The sequence below is a fragment of the Oenanthe melanoleuca genome, chromosome 5 (assembly GCF_029582105.1).
Source record: "Oenanthe melanoleuca isolate GR-GAL-2019-014 chromosome 5, OMel1.0, whole genome shotgun sequence".
Taxonomy (NCBI): domain Eukaryota; kingdom Metazoa; phylum Chordata; class Aves; order Passeriformes; family Muscicapidae; genus Oenanthe; species Oenanthe melanoleuca.
Genome location: NC_079339.1, coordinates 24,971,528 through 24,992,962, shown reverse-complemented (window position 1 = coordinate 24,992,962; position 21,435 = coordinate 24,971,528). Strand labels below are relative to the sequence as shown.

Genomic DNA, 21,435 nt, shown 5'->3' with positions numbered 1-21,435 from the left:
TTATGATGGAAAGGTACTTATATCTCTCTCAAGGTCCACATTCTGACCTTGTCTAATGTTGCTCAAAAGCCATAGCTGAATAGCTATGGAGTGGAGAGGGGGAATGAAATGGCACAGTATCCAGTAGCATTTAACAGCTGCAGGTCTGGATCCAGCCTCTCAAAAGAGAAATTTTATACTACAGACCCCCCAGCTTAGTCACTGATTTCAATGATGCACAGCCTCTTCCCAAAGGAAGCACGTAAGTCTCAATAGCATGTGATAGCCAAATGGAACATAGCACCATGTGTGATGAGCAGGAGTATGGCCCAAACCTGTGACAGTCACCCTGAAGGTGTAGCAGATTTTGTCTCTCTTTTTCAGGACCCTGATGTGATCAACACTGAGCTGCCCATGGAGTGCAGCCCCGCACCAGAGGATGAAGGGAGTACAGTCATGCGCCCAAACATTTCCAGTGGGATAGTGCCACTGCTGGTAAGCCCTTCTCTCACTCCTCAGACAACAGCTAAGACACTGGACCCCCACCATGCTGGGCACAAACTTGTGCCATGTCCACAAGAGCTACTGGTGGAGAACCTGAGCAGCCGGACTGCGCGAGGGCCCAGCCTGCCATGCCTCAGTGATTTCAACAGTGGGTCGTGGCTCCAGCAGACTTCAAACCAGAAGCTGGAGCCCAGCAACCCATCGGCCCACAGACTTAAAAACAAAACAAAAAATCTTTGGAACCCAACCTATGGATCATGGGTGCTAGAGAATATCTGTCACTTCAGCCCCAGCTCCAAGCTCAAAGTAAATCCAGAGAGGGAAGATTCAGGCTTTGATGGGAATTGCAGTTCTCCTAGCTCTCGGGCATCTCCAGCATCTCCAAGTCGAAATACCTGCCCTCACCTGGATATCAGTGGGATTGAACTGGTGAAACTCCAGACCTTCCCCTGTGGCAATGTAAATTATGCTTATGATGACCTGTGCTATAGTGCTGAGCACCAGCCATCAGCCTTGGCAGAGGTCAGAGCAGCTGTGCTAAGGAGCTCCAGTCTGCACAGAAATGAAAAGCCTTTTTGTAAAACAGAGAAGACATCAAGAGAGAGAGACTCTGGTCTGTCTTTGTCAGATGACCTGAGTGTTACTCCAGTATAGTAGAAATGGTTCTTCCAAAGATCAGGGAATGTGTGTCTGGAAGGACTGCTTCCTGTTTCACTTACTTCCTCCAATTTAATTCCATCAGACGGGTGAAGTTTCAACATCAGCAATGTTCTGCTTCCTCTGTCTACCTGCCAGATCCCAGATTGTTACAGACACTTGCATTTCTATCTCTGTCCTACAAATGTGTTCCACTGAACCAGCTTAGAAGTGGAGAACAATGGCATTGTTTGTCTGATTCAGAATACAGTTCCTAAGGAGAGAATTCCTTTTCAATCTGCTCAGGTGAAAAGAAATGGACCTACCATCCAGCTGCAGTATTTGGATGGAAATAATGACCAACACAGGTTGTGCTTCTTTCTGAACCAAGAATCCAAAAACATATGCTGTGCCAGCAGCAACCAACTTGCAAAGGCTGCTACACTCCCAAAGCTTTTTACTGTCCTGGTGAATTACTAATGCTTATGCACTATAAGGGAAGTAAAAAAAAAATAGCAGCCACATTTGCATCTGTTTTATTAGCAGACCTTGTGGAACTATTGCTCAAATTGGAAGCAGTAGGAAGAATGAAAAAAAATGTCAGGCTCCTCTGAGCATGTGCTTTGTAAACAAGCAATGAAGAGGAAAACATTTACCTTTAAAAAAGCAGTAGCTGGTGGAGCAGACAGTATTCCTTTGAGCAGTGAAGGAAATATGCTTCTTGCCTCATGGTGTTGCTTTCCTCACAGCTCCTGGCATTGAAGGTGCAGGTGGTTTTTCAAGGAAGGGTGAGTTGCACAGCTTGATGAAAAATGGACTGTCTTTATCTTTCAATGGACTTTACTTAAAATGAATTTCATTTTTGTAAGTACTTTGATATTCAGCATTAATTCTCTGTGCTGTGTTGGCAAGCACTAAGCTGAGGTTTTTGGGTAACTATTATTTGGTATGCTGGAGTTCTTGGTTTTAATACTCTGAGGTAGAAAGTAAAGAAGAGGAATAGTGAAGGGAAATCTAGTGCAAACCCCACTTAGGGTGTTCTTTTACAGGAAGGTAGAATAGCTCAACCATTTGAGAAAGCTAAAACCCCTACTTGGCTTCACACAGCTGAGCAGGTAGTAATTGTTCCTTGCCTTGCAAGTGCAGACTTGCTGATAGTAATTTGTTTCCAAGACAGCTCATTTATAAGGCTTTCTTCAGTTGTTTAGGATCTAAACGGATGTTTACAGATTAAAGCTGCAAAATAAGGAGACTGAAAAGACAAATAATTTGGATTAAGTCTGAACAGTCTTGGAAGCATTCTGTCCTTGTACCTCTCCTGAATGTCACACTGCCAACCTACAGTGGCAAATTACATGCCATCTTTCTGTGTAATAAGGTTTTGTGGTGAGATGCCAGTTGCAGACTTGTCAGGCTCCTTTCTGAGGCAAGAGGTTCTCTGGTCTATGCTTTATGCTTAGTGATCAGCTGCATGAACAGTCTGAAGGTGTGGGCTAGCAGGCGAGGCTTGCTTTGACCACACAGACTTCCTGTCCTTTACAGCAGTCAGGGTGGACGCTGAACTGAGGTAAAGAAAAGCACAGAGTGAAGAGTCTGACTCCATCCTCAGTGGAAGGCATCTTCTGCACAGGTTTATGCTTTATTGGTCCGACTTTATATCTGTTCCATGTTTTGTATAGTTTTAGGTCTTTGACTTTAGAATGGACAGTTTTATATAATGTCATTTCAGAGCATACAAGTATCTTAAGAGCAGGTGTCAAGAGGATGGTAGCAGACTCATTTCAGTGGTACCCAGTAATAGGACAAGGGGCAACAGGCACAAACTGAAACACAGGACATTCCACCTGAGTATGAGAAAAAAAGTGTTTGCTTTGAGGGTGACAGAGCACTGAAACAGCTAGCCCAGAGAGTGTGTAGTCTCCTGCTCCAGAGACACTTAAAATGCAACCAGATATGATCCTATGCAACCTCCTGTAAGTGAACCTACTTGAGCAGGGAGGTTGGACCAGATGGTCTTTGAAGGCCACTTTTCACACCAATCCTTCTATGATTTTCAGACACAAAGGGTGATGATGGTCACCTTTCAGCAAAGACCCTTATGGTGTAGAAATAATTCCAAATTAATTGTGTTGTAAAATGACAGATGGTCAGAAGAGAAGGGTCCCTCTGTTTGGGGACTGATGGGTTTAGTGACCAAGAGAAATGGATGACCTTGCCTCATGCCCTTCTTCCCATTTCACCTTTGCTTTAGCTCTCTAGCTTCTCTCACATTTAGTCCATTGCCTGTCCTGTCTTATATCCAGGAGTTGCTACAGCCCAGTTAGATGAGGTGGAAAAGCCAATTTAGCAGGAAACTTTCTCATTCTTTCCTCTTGCAAAGACTAGCATTTTTGGTCAGATTTCATACTAGCTACTTCTGGACCATGCTAGTCAAAAACAAATGCATTAATTTTGGCTAATTGGAATTTCATCAGTTTGTCCTTACCTTTCAGGTTGTATTACTTTTATGGTTCATGCACTAGTAGATTTTTGTCCACCAAAGGCGATCTATCAAACTTTCCAGCAGTTGTGACTCGGTGCCAGCAACTTGGCCTCTTCCTCCCTGAACATAAGGCCACAGCAGAGTGCAGTGATCCACAGCAGAGTTCAGCTGCAGTGGACGTGATGCCAGCTCACTGTTCAGCTCTTGCCTGCCCTGAGCAGAGCACTGGTGGTCATGGCCGTGCTTTTATGCCCATTATGACTCTGCTTTCAATTCTCCTCAGTCAGTAGCAGGGGCTGGAAACTGGTGGCAATAGCAGTGAAATACTGGCTTGTTCAGAAGCCATGGGAAGTTAACTATACAACCTTCTCTTCCCAGAGACTACTAATGAAGCAGCAGACAAAAGACAGTTCTTCATATTTTTAAATATCTACACAATACCCCAAGATTCCAGTGAGAAGCAGGCACAATCCCCACTGTCCAGATAGTTACCCAGCTGGAGCCACCACTGTTTTAACAAGTAGCACTTGCCTCAAAATACTTCACGAACTCAGGCCACTGGTGATAAAAATAGGGAATCCATTGAAAAGTGAAGTGAGAGGAGAGCACAGATCTATTACCAGTGCCACAGGCAGTCATGGCTGCAGCTATGCCTTCACTTCATAAACACAGTGCAAGTCCAGCACGTTGGACAAATACCTGTTTTTACTGAAGAGCTGCATCAAGGTACTCATTTACAGGGAGCACATAGACAAAGCTGCAGACAGAATTTTATCCTGACCAGGATCTTACCCCTAAGAGTGATGAAGAATGTGGTGTTGAAGAGCAACTGTGAGGGTAGAGTAAGCATGTATTATTATTTATTTCCAAGACATACTCTGATGGTTTACAATAGCATTTAGCTCAGGGCTGTACTGAGCCAGATGCAGTCTCTTCTAATAAGACAAGTGGAGATGCAGGTACCAAGTGGACACTAAAAGGAAGAGCCAGGAATTGTAAAAGAATCTGCATTAGCAACCTCAATTTTGTTCAAGCTCTTAACTCTCTTAAGTGGAATGATCTGTCAGCCTACTGCCATCAATCTTGACCTGTAACAATCTTTTTTTAGATGCCGTTTAAAAACCCTCACAGATAATGAATTTTTTATTAATATCCTGGAGGAAATAATGTTAATATTGCTCCTGTTGTGATGTTGAATGCTACATGCTGTACAAACCATTTAATCTCAAAAGAAATGTGGTGATAGACATGACAGTGTTCACTCCTTCAATTCTAAGACAAACTTACTGTTTATACAATCAGAGATTTCATAGTGCTCAACTGCTAGCATTGCAAAATATAACTTGTGTGAAACTGCTTTTTAAGGAGACATTTTTAGTGCATCACCAATGAGTTAAACCCAGAGTGTCAAAATTAGATTAATTTGGCAACTGGAAGCCAAAACCCAATTTTGTTTCCTAGAGGAATGACATGACCTGGAGATCTGGGATTAATTTGGTCCTATAATCCATGTGAAAAGTCTTCCACAACTTCCCTACTGCACAATTAGGCATTTATAGGGTTGGTATAAATTGCTTTTCCTGATAGGTGTCTGTCTTTTACCATTACCAAATTGGTTTTGTGACTATATGTATATAGCTGTTTTTTGACTGTGTTTAGCATTAGTACTTCATGTTACTTCACACAACCTCATACTTACATTTTAAAGAAGGGACTGATTAACAAAAGATGAAACAATAATGGTAATTTCTATTTGTCTTTCTCTGCTTTTCCACAAATGTTGATATTACTGCTTCTCATTTCTTCTTAACCCTTGCTCTCCTCAATATAAATGTTTTGCATCTTCATTTTTTTCTTTAAACAAACAGAATTTTTAATTGCACAGATTTAAGGTGTCCCCCCCTCAGCTCAGCCCTTTTCCTGTGCTAAGTTCTCCGTTAACTTGCCCATGGGCTGGGGTACACTAAGAAAGCTTTCCAAGGCTGATAAAATAGTTATGGGCTTTTGCAAGTGTAACTTCACCCCCAAAAAACTCTCCCTACTTTCCAGAAAGAGAAGAAAATGCTGCTGCTGGGAATACTTTTCCCCCCACTGTATTTGCATCTCCACAGCTGAGTCAGAAAGGGACAACACCTCCTTAGACCCTTGAGCTGTGTGAGACAGTTTCTCCTGTAGCCCTCTGGCTGTGCTCTCTCCTCCTGGCTGTCCACCCTCCTCAATCCAATGCAGAGACCTTAGTGACACCATGCCTAACATCTTCCCACCACAACACACCAATGGAAAAATAATGTGAATAGGTTTTGATTTGTCATTACCTCTGACCATGGCAGCACTTCTGCCAGCTTACCTTTCTGGGTGACTACTGTACATAAGTAGATGACATAACTGCTTCTATGCAATTTAAAGCTAGACAAGTGTATACTTCTAATATTCACAACACAAAATAAAGAGACACTAATGGTGGATATTTGTTTCCCTCTCTTGTAAGTACTCTTTGCACACTCTCTGTGGTAAGAATACACTCTCTCTTGCTGAGAAGTGCTGCCAGTCCTGGAGTGTTTAGTGCTTCTTTCCCGTGTCCACACAAAACTGTCCCGGGGAACAGTTTAGTGCTCTGACAAGTGCCTCTTGCTGCCCATTTTTGTTATGTGCTGTAGGCTAGTCACTGAGATTTTTGAGACAGAGCTTACCTTGGAGGAAGTTCACAAGCTTTGTGTAAATCAAGTTCTAAAGGTAATTCTACATCAAGTTTTGGAACCAAGCTCCACCATTTGGCTCTAGATGTCTTGGAACTGGTTTTGCTTTAGGAAGTACCAGATGCTAAAGCCTGAAGGCAAAAGAAACACTGAAATACATTGTTTTTCTCCCTTCCCTAAGGAAATTCTTGAAGAACAGATATTATTCTCACACAAGGAAATCATAGCAGATGTCTTTTTCCTTCAGTCTCATTTATTTAGTAGCATACACACTTCAGAGTAACAAACACTCATCCAATACAGTCAATGTCAGCATTGCATTGTAGTGTTCAGAACGGATGCATGTGGATGATACAGGCCATTTGATCTCAGTACCTTAAGAATAACAAATAATAACAACAGCAATAAAAAAATGTAGCAAAAGCCCTCTGAGATACATAAGGGTTTGGTCCAACTCCCATTGAAATCTTTCCCTTTAACAGGAACTGGATGAGACTTTAAGTGAATACCTCCCTGTACAAAATTTAGAGGGATTTAAGTTTTCCCACTTTGGTTAAATTTCAGCCAAATTTGTATCTCTATGGGTTCTCAACACCCATAGTTTTTAAACTTATCTGATCTCTGTGCATTTCTTTCTATATTGCACCTTCCTCCAAAGAATCTCACAGCAGCTTGCAGGCACTAATGAAAGACAGCCTCACACCATTCCCAGAAGGTTTAGATTGGAACAAAATAATGCCTAGGAGAGTAGTCCAAGGCAAAAAAAAAAAAGCCAACTCAATGATGAAGTTGAGGGTGAGAAGTTCTAGTCCTGCTTCTCAATTCACAAAGGAATGCAGCAGCTACAGCACTGCTGCATCTGACCAGTGAGTTTAAAGACCTGGGAACCTAAGTCAGAGGTGATCTGTTCAGCACCAAAGTGCCTCTAGGCCAGCATTTCTGACCCTGCTGTGCAATCACACGTGCTCAGTGTCTCTAGAGCGAGGCACTAGCTCAGCAGATGCATTAATGAGCGACACTCTGGACTTGTGAACAAATTCTGTGGTTACCATGCATCAGCCCCCCTGTGCTACATGCCTGTGCACATGCACCATGTTGACTCTCTGGTAAATATAAGCTTACTCAACACAACTTACCCCATAGTGAAAGAAGGCCATGCTGCTTCCATAGACAGGTGCTCTGGGCCACCTGAAGAGAAGCAATCTAAAACTTACCGTGGGGCAGTTTGCTTCTGAGCTCACAGTCTCAGCTCCTTAGGCTCCAGTGCTCAGCTGAAGTCCTATTCACAGTCTGCTATGAAAAGCTGCCCCCTTCCTTCCCGTAACAGCAACATCTGATTGTGTTTCTTTCTAATCCCCTCGCAAGACAAAGAGCCATTTCAAAATTAACTTCCTAGAACTATACATCATCTAGAACGAGTTCCCAGATCAGTGTCTGCTACAGCAGAGATTTTCCTTTTTCCCTGACATTTCCAGTTACTGCAGTGGAATGAACCTTCTCCATGTTTTCCCCAGGGAAACCAGCCAGGTGCTATCAGAAGTTTTCTTTGAAGCTACTGCTACCACATTGTAGATGGTAGATGGTCCAGAACTGGACAGTCATTCAAAAAGTTTTTCTTAAACTCTCAACTGACATTTGAGCACCAACCTCTACTGTTTAGATCCCCCCTCCAGAAAATAGGTTACATTGGTGCAGAAGATTCACATATGTGGTAAAAGAAGAAAGAAATTTAACTCTGAAGATTAAGCTCCTAATCTTATTTTAACTTTTATAATTCTCTTTAATTATGGTAGGACAGCTTGCAATTGCAGTCTCATAAAAAAGGCAATGTCATTCAAGTCCTGCCTGTGAGACCTATTTACTTGCTATTCTCCTTAGGCACTGCTATTCAGTGGGTTACCTGTTGGCTGGAGAAAAGGAGAAATACTTCTATTTTAAACTATTATGGAATTCACTTCAGATTTATTTGTCATCTCACAGCAGTTGAAAAGTTAGGAGGCATCTGGAATGATATAACCTGAGCTCACTTTCACTTCAAAAAAACCTAATGCAAGCACTCTGAAACTTCCAAGTGAAAAATTCATTAACATACTACCAATAAATATAAAACAGAGAAACTCAAGGAAGCCACAGAAGTCATCTGAATTTGCAGTGAACTGAAAAAATAATTACCAGTTTCAGGCAACTTCTGGTTTAAGATGAAATATTTCCACATGTCATTACTGGCTATAGAATACCTACTCTACATCATCTAACTTTTACATCATAACTGAGCTTCAATTTTCAATACTCCTGTTTTGTTTAGAATTGAAAAAAATGTAATTAAATCTGACTGATCTTTTAGCACAGTAGTGTGTTACATAAAGTAACTTTTTTAGAAATTATTATAGGCTGTCCAACATTAATTACAAATATTACAGATTTTATTCCAGATCTGGACTTTATAGTTTTTTTGTTTATGATATCAACTATTATCAAAACAGCAGTTTCCCAAAAGTGGAGTTACCTTCACATACCCAAAGTTCTCAGGCTCTTTCCTGAGCACAGGACATCAGCAAAAGACAGGAATTTCTGATCAACGTGCATTACTACCTCTAGATGTTGAAAGGGTTTTAACCATTAACTGGTAATGTAACTCTTACCTGCACTGTGAAAACTGCATGACCACATTACTGAGGTTAAAACCTGGAATGTGAATCAACATGTGACTAGTTATAGTATTTATACTGCCAGTATATAAAAACCTGTTCCAGTGACTAGAGGCAACCAACAGAGAAAGGATGTGAAGCCACTGCAAGAAAACAAATTTTCTGTGGCTATGCCTGGACCAAAGCAAAAGAATGAAGCACAGATCACCCTGTGATTCCAGATGGGAATTATTATTATAGGATATAATATACTGACATTCCTTCACCCAAACTGCCTGGAGATAACAGCTGATACCTTGGAGGAAGGATGCCTGGGAATTATCTCGTCATTGTGTAATGCTGTGAATGCAGAAACATGGCCTCCCTGATTGCTGTGCCACTTTATACATGTAAGTGGCAGCATCATATTTGAGAACAGGAACATGGCCAAGAAGTCATGTGCATTAGGAGAGTCAAACCACGATCTTCAGAGATCACGCTGGTTGCTGACTACTAGTGTGTGCATGTGTATAATGGTTTTATCTTCAAAAATAAACAAGCCTTGGAAAAAAACTTAGTTCCCTGACCAGTTTGTGAAAGATCATTAGTGATTTTTGGAGCTGCAGATCAGCTGCAAGAGGCCTAACTCTCCAACTTAGTAACATATCCAACAGCCCACCCAGTTGGAAAGTCAAATGTTTTTGGAGACAATAGGCTGCTATTCTCTCCCTAGAGTATTTGTAATCTCCTGAGCGGTTACAGAAAAAGCCAAGGCCGTTCTTGGAGAGAGGCAAGTCTAAGGGAAGGGGAGAAATGACCAACAGCAGTTAGCCACATCAAACCACTACAAATTGCTGTCTCTCTTTGCTCCCAGTTTCTCTTGATTATCACCCATTTGCACCTTGCTCACATTGTAACATAATGCAGCAGAAGTTGTTGGTCCAACCTATAGTGTACACAGGAGCAAGAGGACTCGGAATTAGAGAGGAAAAACAACCAATCTGGTTTCAAAACTATGCAGTTCCCTGAACAATGGTTTTTCCTGCCCTGAGTTCCCAAGCATTTGCCCTGGTTCTCTAAGAAGTAATTTGGAGTCCCATTTTGCCAGAAACCATAATCATTCTGGTTTACCACACAGACCTCTTGACTCACGCTGGTGTGATTCCCGAGTATGGAGATCCTCATTCTCTGAGGACCAGTCACAAGTTCATCTGGTGCAATACAGACCAATCTGGAGTGATTCATTTAGGTTCATAGAGGGCTGATGCAAAGTAACTTTGATCACTGACTGCTGGGTTCTGGATGCAGCTCCCTCTGCACTGAGGACCTCAGGAGTCTGGAGTTAAAGGTTTCCTTCTACTTCAGTAAAGCAGAAAGTTACAGAGAAGCCCTGCAAGTTTTGTGCCTTTCTCAACTCATCTTTCAGTGATGCTTTCCAAGATGCCAATCAAATTGTCCAATCCCAACAAGTACCCATCCTCCCTGTTGCCTTCTTGCCAGGGGATCCTGTGATCCAGTGTCTGCCCATCAGGGAGAAGGGTGGTCTTTCCAAAATCGATCAGCCACACATTGGCATTCCCACTGCCATCATGTACAAAAAGTAGTGAACTTCCTACGACCTAGAAGGCAGATTGAGACAATGTAGTTAAAAATACATCTTCAGCATCCCCCACTAATTTACACTTTCTGCTAGGAAGACGATCTCCTCGGCTCACCTGTGACCCAACAGACTTTTGGACTGCACTTATATATTGATGATTTAGATGTCCCATTTGCATAACCATATCAATCAGTAAAGTACAAATGGGAGGGTAGATAAGAAATGGGACTCAGTAGAAAACAGGAAGAAAAGCAATTCTTCATCTTACTTAGCATCAGGTCTCAATTTGAACAATTCAGCAAAGATCTGTGACTCCTTTCAAAGACAGATCATGACCCATGATTAACAAAAATACCTCTACTGATAAGAGAACATCAACAAGGTAAAATACAATGTCTAATCTCTAAATCTTGAGCTGTTAACAAGCAGAAGTAACAATGCTAATGATGCCTTCTTTTGCACAGCAAAGCAGAACCCAGACAGCAGAATTAAATGGTATTTCAACATAAATCCATTATAAGTAATACAGCCTTCATTGTCAAACTACAGTTTGAATGCTACTGTACCAAATGCAAACTTCCATGTTGCCATTTCCCTGTAAATATTCTCACTGGAGCACATCCAGGTTAGAGAAACCATAGGAAACTGGTAGTAATAAACTATTTCATGCAGTGGCCAGAGATTAAGTGCTGGGATGTCATAAAGACAGAAGGATTTATTATTCTAGTTTAATCTTCTGTATCATTTTGGTGAAGACTCTGTGGTGTCTGTGTTCTCAACATGTATTAGCTTTCTGCTACAAACCCTTTTACTCATACAGCAGGCTGTTCTGAAGTACACCTGAGTGTGTACTTCACTCAAACAAACAAGCAATGCACCTCCACAGCTTTACACTCACTGCTCACCTCATGTCGCTTGAAGAAGTCTGAGGATTCAAGAATGACATTAATTTCCTGCAGACGTTTGAGGTATTTTTTCTGGAGGAAGAAGAGGAAAAAAAACCCAAAAAAACCCATAAACATGTCATTGAAAACTGAATAAAGATAATCTGTTTACAAGAGTCAATATAATTAAGAGACCACATTCATTTTAGGGTAAAGGTCCTTCAAAGCAACAGGTTCATAATTTGAAAGTCAATCTGAAAATATTTTCCAAGCTTTCATAGTGAATTAACAGACTGGAGGTCATCTGCTGCATGTGTTACACCAAGTATATTTATCTGTCTTGACTTGGATGTCATGAGGCTTCCTGCAACTGGCTTTTTTTTTTTTCTTCTTAATAAAAAGTTTTCAAGGAATAAAAAACCTTCCAGTTCCACTAAGTAAAAAGAAAGAAATTGTGTTAGAGAGACAAGGAGCTCCAACCATGGTGGGGGCAGAGGGGGGATAAAAAAAATTCAGATTTTTAATGCTGCCCTGAGCTACCAAGCACACTCCTCCTGAAGGGGTAATCTGCCTTCATAATGGCTTCCACACTGCAGCAAAACATTACAGCATCCTCTGAAGTTCCAAAGACAAGAGATGTGTTATGCCATCTACCACATGCCTGCTGTGCTACCCATGAATTAGCACACAGGGATTCCTCCTTGAGATGAGTTTCACACATGGGAGAACAGCTAGTCACCAATCTCACTTCCTGCCTCCACCCTCTGGTTTTATCCTCTTCAAACTGAATTCCCAAATCACAGATTTTCCTGCCAACACAATCCTTGCTTAGATATCACCATTTAATGCATCTAACACCCATGGTTGAAGCTGATGGCAAGCCATAAGTTAGTTAGTTTGAATGACACTTTGATAGCATAAGGCATTTGGGATCAACTCATGGCAAGAGCTGACAAACCTGGTCTCAATCAACTTCTCACAAACCCACCAAGTCCCCATGTCCACCCCATCTTACCCCCTGGCATTCTAATTCCTATTTCCCGTACCAAAAAAGCATGGCCCTGAAGCAAGAGCACTGGTCCAAGATCAGTGCACATGAAGAGCCCAGACTCACCAGAATAGTTGTGTTGCCCTCAATGAATTCCACAAAAACCTGTAGAACTTGCTCCTGTGTCTTTGTAGTTTTGAAGTTTGTGTTACATGTTCCATCTGCCTTCTGCACAAAACCACACAAACACAGACACAGGTTATTTATACTGCACACATATCATTCCCCTCATGGCTCAATCCTCTTGAACCAGCAACAGCTCAGCCTTCACTAACCAGATGAAAGTAAGTAGCTGAACAGGAAAACAGCAAATAAATCAAGCAAGAAGAAGAGATACAAAACCCAATTAGATACCTTTAAATGACACTGGCAGTTCATTCTCTGTTAAGTACAAGTGAAAAAAAAAGAAACAATTCATGATACTACCAGCTTGCAGGAGTGTTTTCTCACATCAGTTCTAGCAGTACAAAGTTCAGTGGGGCAAACCACAGAGACCTCTTTGGTTGTACTCTTGTCTGGCTAGTGAAACCCTGGTTGAGGGTGTGAGGGAACATTTCCAAACCAAATTTTACCAGTCCTTTTAGTTTAGGGGTTTCCTTTGGGTTTTGGTGAGCATTTTTTGTTGTTATTTGGCTTTTCTGTTGGTTTTTGTTGTGGTTTCTGTTTTCCAATGGAAAATCAAAGAATCACAGTTAGGATTCAGCTCCAAATACACCTTTGAACATATAATGTGACCCAGAATTCACAGAACAGAAATCTGCTGCATACAGGAACAAACTGTAATTCACAATGTTAGCAGTGAGAAAGCAGGTAAGTGAACTTTGGCAAAGGAATGCAGGCATACTTGTTCCAAGTGTGTCCTGGAGAAATTCAGAGTATTTTTGTACTAGCGGCGAGATTCAGTACAGAAGTGTAATGCTACTGAAAAATACAAGTATTTTTATGTGCTTCTGGAGCTACAAGTAAATAAGAGCAGTACATGAATAGGAGGAATCTGTAAACATGGAATATATGAATATGAACGTGTCCAAGAACATCCCTGTTATTTCAAGAGACACGAATAGGAGATTTTAGGATATACATGTAAAACACAGCAATTATTACAGCTGGTAACAAAAATCCACTAAAAGCCTGCAGGATTATCAAACTGTTTTCTTCTCAATTGTATCAGTCCAATCCCTCATTTTCATTGTCAGTACATCAGCAGGTCAATAAATACCTTGTCTCCTACATGTTAAGTCACTGCACCAAAATGACAAATTCAAGTCCAGTCTCAGAAGGTAAAACACTATTTATTCCACAGCTGAATTTGATTTCTAATGTATCATGAAAAAATTCAATAATGCTAAAACTCCAGATTTCTCATTTTATTCCAAGGCTGTTGGACAGATACAAGTGCAGCATGTCAGCCTGATGAGATGTGTAAGTTATGCCAGAGCAGTTCAGCAGGTATGCAGCGAAAGTTAGAAGCCATCTGATCTGATGTGTGATAATACTCAACAGCACATAGAAATTTGGAACTTCATCTCGTACCTCTTCACTGGAGTAAGGCTGTTTTAAAAAGAAGTTCTCCCTATGCTGCAGATTGTAGAGCAATGTCTGGAATAGCTGCTCGGTGTTCCCTTTCTAACTTTTTGTGTCTGGACAAACCAGTTACTTGCTCCCCTGTGGTTGAGAAACACTTTTATGATTTTGCTCCATTCCAGAAGCTGGCAGGAAACATAATTACTGCCTGGCTTTACCTGCTGTAAACAACATCCTTGAGCTTGAATGGCACTACCTCAGTATTCTAAACCAGGGCTCTGCATCAGCTCTGGATGTACTTGATCCTCAGGAGGCACTTGCCTGACTCAGTCCTTGAAGTCATACCTTTGCTAAGGACTCCAACACACTCCTGCACAGCAGAGTAGACTGTCACACAGTGCAGCTCATGGGCCAGCTGCAACTCTTCTCATTAGATGTGACAGTGACATGGCTCACCGGAGGGCAGGTGTCACAGCTCCATAAAATACTGCTATCCATCTTAAACCTTGGGGCTCAGAGCCCTCTGCAAACTCTCCTTAAAAGGCTCTGGGTTAACTTAATGGATTCACAGAGGTTTATGAATCAAATCTGACATCCTCCTGGGAAATTGGCTATCCCTGATCTACTGCAAAAGGATGGTACCAAAGGAAGAAGTAACTTTTTAAACTGCACAGACATTCACTGACAGAATGGCAAGACAGTAATCCCAACTCTCAGCCCCAGGCATTGGCTTAGTATTGTAGAGAAAATGTTTGCAATGCCTGGCCTTCAGACAGCCTCTGCCAGAGAGGAAATGTGCATTTGGAATCAGGCAAGTACAAGATACTGAGCAACAGGTTCCAACCGTAGGGAAAACATATGGTTCAAAATATTTTTGATAGGAGGAAAAGTGACAAATTCCATAAATGAACTTGACTTGATTTCAGATATTGAGAAGCAAGGCAAGGAAAAAAAATGGATCAACCCAAAGTGAAAAGGCCCCCCACTTTCAAGGGGTGTCAAGGAGCACATAGGTGAATCAGATCTCCTTTAAGAGCAGCCAGTTCACAGAAGGGCTTATATGATCTCACCTTCTTTGCTTTTGCTTCTTATTCCAGCAGCCACAGGGCAGGAATGACCAAACCCAACATACTTTATCAGCTAACTCCAGGAGTTATCAATTCTATCATGGAGAACATCCCCTTATTCCCATCAACCACTAGCTGGCACCAGTGACTATTACAGGCTTTCCTACCAAAATGGGAATCCCTGCAGAAAGGCTTTGTTTTTCTGCAAAAATACAGAACTGGATCTACAGTTCACTTTCAGTGGAAAAGTGTAGGGAATACTGACCATCTGTATTGTCTGAACAATTCAGTTTCTAAAAAAAAATTTAAATTATACCTACAATCCTCATAACAGCACAGGGAAACAGAGAGAAAGAGAATGTGCTCCAAAGTATTTCTTGCGCTTAGCCAAGGCTTAAGTATTCATGTTGTGCACAGTTACAGCAGTGTTTCCACAGAGGGAAACACTACACAGTCTGTGTGTCGTACTGCTCCCACCTCTGACAACCAACAAATCCACAAAGAACAAGCCAGGAGGTTTTTCTGAAGCTCCCCTATTCTTCCTTAGCTCAGTCACTCTCCAGGACTCAAATCTGAACATCTTCACTCACCAACTATCTTTCTAAGAACAAAAATGGAAGTTCAAGATCATCTGGGTTTCTGATTCCATTACACAGGGGAGCATACAAAGACCTAAGCTGTATAGGAATAAAACATGTATCTTGATAACATCATTAGTTGGCTAAAGGGCAAGACAGGATCCTCTGTTTTGGCTGTACTGGAGCCAGATCATCTACTCATCTACCACCCAGACAATTCCTGCATCAGGATGCCTGTGTCTAACAGCCAGGAGTGGGTGGCACAGCACACACGGGGCCAGCACTGCATGAGCTGGAAGCCCCAGTTCCTGTATCACAGCAGGAGAATCTGTGAATAAGGAAGGGAAAAGATATACAGTGAAGGAGAGAAAAAAAGAGGTATTTAAAGAGCCTCTGTTCATCAGCATCACTGCCTTTTATACCTTATTTCTACATGCTTGAATTGTGAAATGGAAACAAAATTAATCCAGGCTCTGGAGTGGTGCAGTTGACACACTTGAAGGATGGGATGCCATCCAGAGGGGCACAGGCAGGCTCGAAGGAACTTATGGGGAACCCCATAAGTTTAAGTGGAAGGTGCTGCACCTGGGTCAGGTCAGCCCCCAGTATCAATCCAAGCTGGGGGACAAACAGATCAAGAGCAGCCTTGCTGAGAAGGATGTGGGAGTGCTGTTAAATATGAGGCTGGACCCAGCAATGTGCCCTCATAGCCCAGAAACCCAAATGTGTTCTGGGCTGTATCCAAATCAGAGTGGCCAGCAGGGCAAGGGGGGGATTCTGCCCCTTTATCCCTCTCTCCTGGGACCCCACCTGCAGTGCTGTATCCACTCTGGGGTCCCTAACACAGGATGGACATGGACCTGTTGGAGTGTGTCCAGAGGAGGCCATCAAGTTGATTAAAGGGATGGAAAACCTCTCCTGTGAGGAAAGACTGAGTGAACTGGTGTTTTTCAGCCTGGGAAAGAAAAGGCTTTGGGGTGACCTAATTGTGGTTTTCCAGCACCTGAAGGGAGCCTACAAGAAAGATGGAATGGGTTTTTTTTACAAGAGCAGCAGTGACAGGACAAGAGATCTTTTAAAAGTGGGAGCACGTTTAGAATAAGTATTAGAAAAGATTATTTTCACTGCAAGCAGGGTGAAGCACTGGAACAGCTGCCCAGAGAAGTTGTGGGTGCCCCATCCCTGGAATTAAGACCAGGTTGGATGGAGTCTGACCAACCTGGTCTACTGGAAGGTGTTCCTGCCCACAGAACGGGGGTTGGAACTACATGATCTTCAAGGTCCATTCCAACACAGGCCATTCTATTTTTCTATAAAAGATAAGTAAGTAAAAGGTAGGAAAGAAAACTGCCAAGGTTCTAGTGGGCTATAAGGCAGTATCCTAGGAATGGTACAGGGGCATAAACTTATCCATCAAGAACAGCAGATGGACTTGGCTGATGGAAAAAATTCATTCTGGATTGTTCTGGCTTTATTCCAGCTACATCTATACTGGATCTCATCATGTATTTAAAAGGAAAAGTGGTTTCCTTGATCCCAAGAGTATCTAGGCAAATGCTTTTAACATGCCTTGCCAAATGTAACTGCAACAAAACCACTTTACTGTGATTCATTTGGAATAAATATGTACAGTTCCTGGATAAAAAAAAGTAATTGCATGCAGAGAGGGAGTTAATACTTCTGTTCTGAATTCCTCCTTACAATAGTCTCAATTTCATTCTATCTGCACTGTGTACCTCCTTGAATCCTCCCTGTATGACCTCTGTAGCTGATTCAAGTATGGCTGATATGCATTTGAAGCTTAAATTGATTGACAGTCTCTGTGACAATCACAATGAATGCTTAAAACTGCCACAGAGTGAACACTGTGGTTTCAGTTACTGCATTTTCAGATAATCCTTTGGAAAAGCTGGCTACTGATGTGCACAAGCTTTTCGATTGATCAACACATGAAAGAAAGCTCAGTCTCCAGGAAGAGGCAGAGGTGAAACAATTACCTTAATTCCTTCAATCCTGAAGCCCAGGTTGGCACTAGAGCTGATGGTTTCTCTCCACTGCATGTAGCGGGGCTTGGTGACAGCATGCTGGGCGTTCTCTTCTGCCGTGGGAGCAAGAGGATCCACCTCAATCATCTTCTTGTACATGTCCTTACGCAGCTTTGGCTTCTCTCGTGCCTTAGCCAGCTCTTCCTCCAGGTATGTTCTGCAAACATCACATCCCAACACATCCTTAAGGACTTCCTCAACACTTCTTTTTACAGCTTACAAACTGGCCTCAAGAAACATCAACCAGGAAAGTAAGCCTTATCATTGCCCCAGTTTTGCACACAGGGAAACCAAAGTACACAGAGCAATAACTGTGCAGGCATAGTTAGTGAAACAGCTCCAAGAATCAGGAATTCTAATTCACTTCTTGTTCTAACCATACCTTTACTTACTGTTACAAGTTATGATTATTTCCTGGTCACAGAATAGGAGGAAGCTGAATTCCTACTGTGCCATAAAACAGAACTGCATTTTCAGAGGACAGGTAGGAAAGGTCACTTATAATGAAATCAAAAAACCAAATAGGGTTATTGAAGACTTACTGCATTCTCTCTCCTCAAAATACATCAATCATGGGTAATTTTTTTAGGCCTCAGAAAGTTTAAGTTTTACTTAATGCATCTCAGTGAAAGACAGAATCACTCTTCATATAGAAAAAACCTAAAGAGTTAAGCAGATTCTCAGAGTAGTTCCACACCAGAAGATGTAACTAAGAACAGGGAGGTGAAGTGACACAAAACTTCCTCATTTTGCTCTTATCACTCATTCTGTTAATCTGGTAGCCATTAGAAAGGCACTGTACATTGCACCGGATTCCTAAGCCTTGCACTTTGTCAAGTGCCTGAAGTTTACTTTGCTCATCACAGCAAAACAAACCAGGATGGCATTTAGGAGACAGTGTCACTCATTGCCAGAATGCCACCTACTTTCAACAAAATGTGTACTGTTGCAAATCCTCCTCTTTCCTCTGAACATATCAGTGCTATATCTTTCTAAGTCATTTAAAATTTTGCATCCATTTGAAAAGGCGTATCTGCAGGCGTATCTGCAGTAATTAATTTACGACAATAACTCTTGAGCATCTGAGCTGACACCCAAAAGATTACTATGACAGCTCATACTTCTCTGTACTGTTACCTACTCCAACAAAACCCTATCTCTTTGTTATGCTTAGATAGTATTTTTGACGTTTTCATCTTAATCACAGACAATGAATGGAAAAGAAAGTAAGAACTTGGAGAACAAAGAGATGGCAATACCTCAAGATGTCAGAGTAGGGAAAAACACAGGTCAGTCCTAAGCAAATGGTCAACTCTTTCAAAAATAAATCAATACTAGCAAAGATCGATACCATTCAAGCATTGGAAATGGGCTTCCACACTGCTATTCAGTCATTTGCATTGGGGGATGCAAATTTTACTTTGTGAGGCTTTCTGAATCACTGCTTCACAAAGATTCAATGAACTGGCAGTGAATAAATAATGTCTTTTTTTCCCCATGTATTATGAGGCCACTACAGAGAAACTTTCTCTTAAATTACCCCTGAAAATTTCTTGATGTGGATAGTTTTTGAGGCTATAGATGAGTTAGTTTCCAGAATCCATGTACAAACTGGCAATAATGGGACACGCTGTCCAAGGTGACTGCGAGCATGACCACATCTCCCCCTCCCTTCAAATGCAGAGAAAGTACATTCTCCTTCCTTCACCCCACCTGATCCCCATCTTGCAGTCCATCACACTTGGCCCTTCAAAATCAGTAAGCAAGTCATCAAGCTGGATGTAGCTCTCGCCATCTCTCTCCACCACACCATGGAAGCAAGGGACGCAGGAGCGTAGTGGGTCTTTCATCAATCGCTCAAAACACTCCTTCTCATTCTCTGACAAACGTTTGAGGATCTTCCCACTATCAGCTGCCTTGAAACTCCCTAAAAAAAGAAAATCAAACACTTGCTGACAAGATTGACAAGCAAAAAGGAAAATTCCCCCACCATTCCAGTTCCATCTATCTCAGTCTCATGGCAGCAGTTAAAGATTTCCCCTAAAGAGAAAAGATGATTTTCATTAAAAAAAAAAAACATACTGGACAAATAGCTGTTAGTAGTGAAAGTCTGTTTGGATACATTCCCATGTCAGAATTTACAGCATTAAGGAGTGCAGTTGCCATTGGGCTGTTTGGAGTTTTTTCCATGCTAGTCTTTGCTAGGTTATTAAATAGTACTATACTTACTAAAATGCACAGGAAGAAGCCACGAGCCAGAATTCATTAATCCTCTGTCAGGCTATTTTAAAGCTGCATAACACTGCCAGCATTGGCTTTGTCCCTAATCCTCACACAGGGCATACACACCTGCTGAGTGTGTCCAGACAGACAGACAGTCAATCAGTGGTAGTGAAACAGCCAGAACCAGCCAGAAGCCAAGCACTGCCCTTTCCACACAAACACACACACACACACACACACACACACATCCTGTGAATGTGCCTGTGTCTGCCTGCAGGTACTGCCTCTCCTCTGGAAACCTGCTAATCTGCTAATGCCCTGCAGGTACAGTCTGGAGGGCAATGGTGCTTTTAGAGCCCTGTGTCTGAATGGTATCCAGGACAAATGACATCTGCAGAACCACAATTAGCAGTAATCAGCCTCCACCTGTCCGCAGTTTCCAAATGCTCTCCTGTCCTGCAACCTGCCAACAGCATCTGAGGAAAGTACTCGTTTCATTTAATTTACACAAAATAAATTGGGCACCAAAGTAGGAGACTCATTAATCCTGGGGATAACACTCAGCCTTTGCCACAGTGGGATTCTTCAGCCATTGCAAACATTCTTCTCTGACAAATCCTAGAACAGGCACTGCCTTGGCAAAAGGCAAGGCTGGTAACAGCCCAGGTTCTAATTCAGAAAAAAAATTGTCATATCAGAGAAGAACAGCTGCAGAAAGGATGGAGTAAACCCAACCACAAAACACTGCTGAAAGGAAACTGGAACAGTATCTCTCCTAATCAGCTTTGAGTAAACTCTCCTCCTCCTGCACCCTACTATGTGAGTCTCCAGAAGGGTTATGATTACATGGAGTGCATCACTCCATACAGATGAAGCCAACTCCACACATCTGTGACAAAAACTGCATTAAGACTGGGTCATCTTGGCACTTCCTGTGATAAAAATCAGACCCAACAACACCACTGTGCAAAATGCAGCTACTCAGTTCTAGGGCTCAGCAAATTTCTCAGCACAGCTTTGAAGTGCACCATATCAGGGCATTAGCCTACAGAGAGGTGCTTCACAGACTGCATCACAGCACGATGCAGCGTAGGTGCCTGCCCACATGTGTACTAATAAACTCCCACCACCACTGCACAGGAATTATACCAAGCACGAGACACAAACCTGGTGACTTCTCTTTGTTGTTTTTTTGCCTTACAAATGAAACTAAGCCTACGTCAGGAGCACACCTACCAATTTTTACAGACACACAACTAGAACCAACCAACTGAACTGCTCCTTGCACTTGTACAGTGAACAATGACAGACTCACAATGCAAACACCTGGTCAGCAAGGCAATTTTCCCATTTGTGTTCCACCCAAGGACTTACATTCAGATGAGGGGCTTGGAGTGGTATTAGAAAGACTGTCCTTTCCAGGGCTGAAGCACATACAGGTGTGGACAGCAATACTTCTCCCTGGAGAACTAACTACTGGCTACTCAGACAGGAAAAATGATCCTACACCACAACCAACAGCATCAGACAGATAAAGGCTTC

General features: G+C 42.0%; 2 protein-coding genes across 4 annotated transcripts in view; one reads left to right on the top strand and one right to left on the bottom strand.

Moving 5' to 3' along the window:
- LTK (leukocyte receptor tyrosine kinase) overlaps positions 1-6,287 on the top strand; it is a 90,766-nt gene extending 84,479 nt beyond the window's left edge. The window contains exon 29 of the mRNA XM_056493084.1: positions 364-6,287. Coding sequence (XP_056349059.1) covers positions 364-1,137 — 774 coding nt within the window. The 3' untranslated portion in view covers positions 1,138-6,287. The remainder of the gene's footprint in view (positions 1-363) is intronic.
- ITPKA (inositol-trisphosphate 3-kinase A) overlaps positions 1-21,435 on the bottom strand; it is a 74,749-nt gene that overhangs the window by 29,182 nt on the left and 24,132 nt on the right. Inside the window, exons 3-7 of one of the 3 annotated variants that reach the window (XM_056493081.1) lie at positions 19,384-19,597; positions 17,623-17,827; positions 12,523-12,624; positions 11,430-11,501; positions 6,531-10,543 (exon numbers count right to left, since the gene is read on the bottom strand). In XM_056493081.1, coding sequence (XP_056349056.1) covers positions 10,340-10,543; positions 11,430-11,501; positions 12,523-12,624; positions 17,623-17,827; positions 19,384-19,597 — 797 coding nt within the window. In that variant the 3' untranslated portion in view covers positions 6,531-10,339. Of the gene's footprint in view, positions 1-6,530; positions 10,544-11,429; positions 11,502-12,522; positions 12,625-17,622; positions 17,828-19,383; positions 19,598-21,435 lie in introns of those variants that run through there. The other 2 variants (XM_056493082.1, XM_056493083.1) reach the window with 2 other exon arrangements.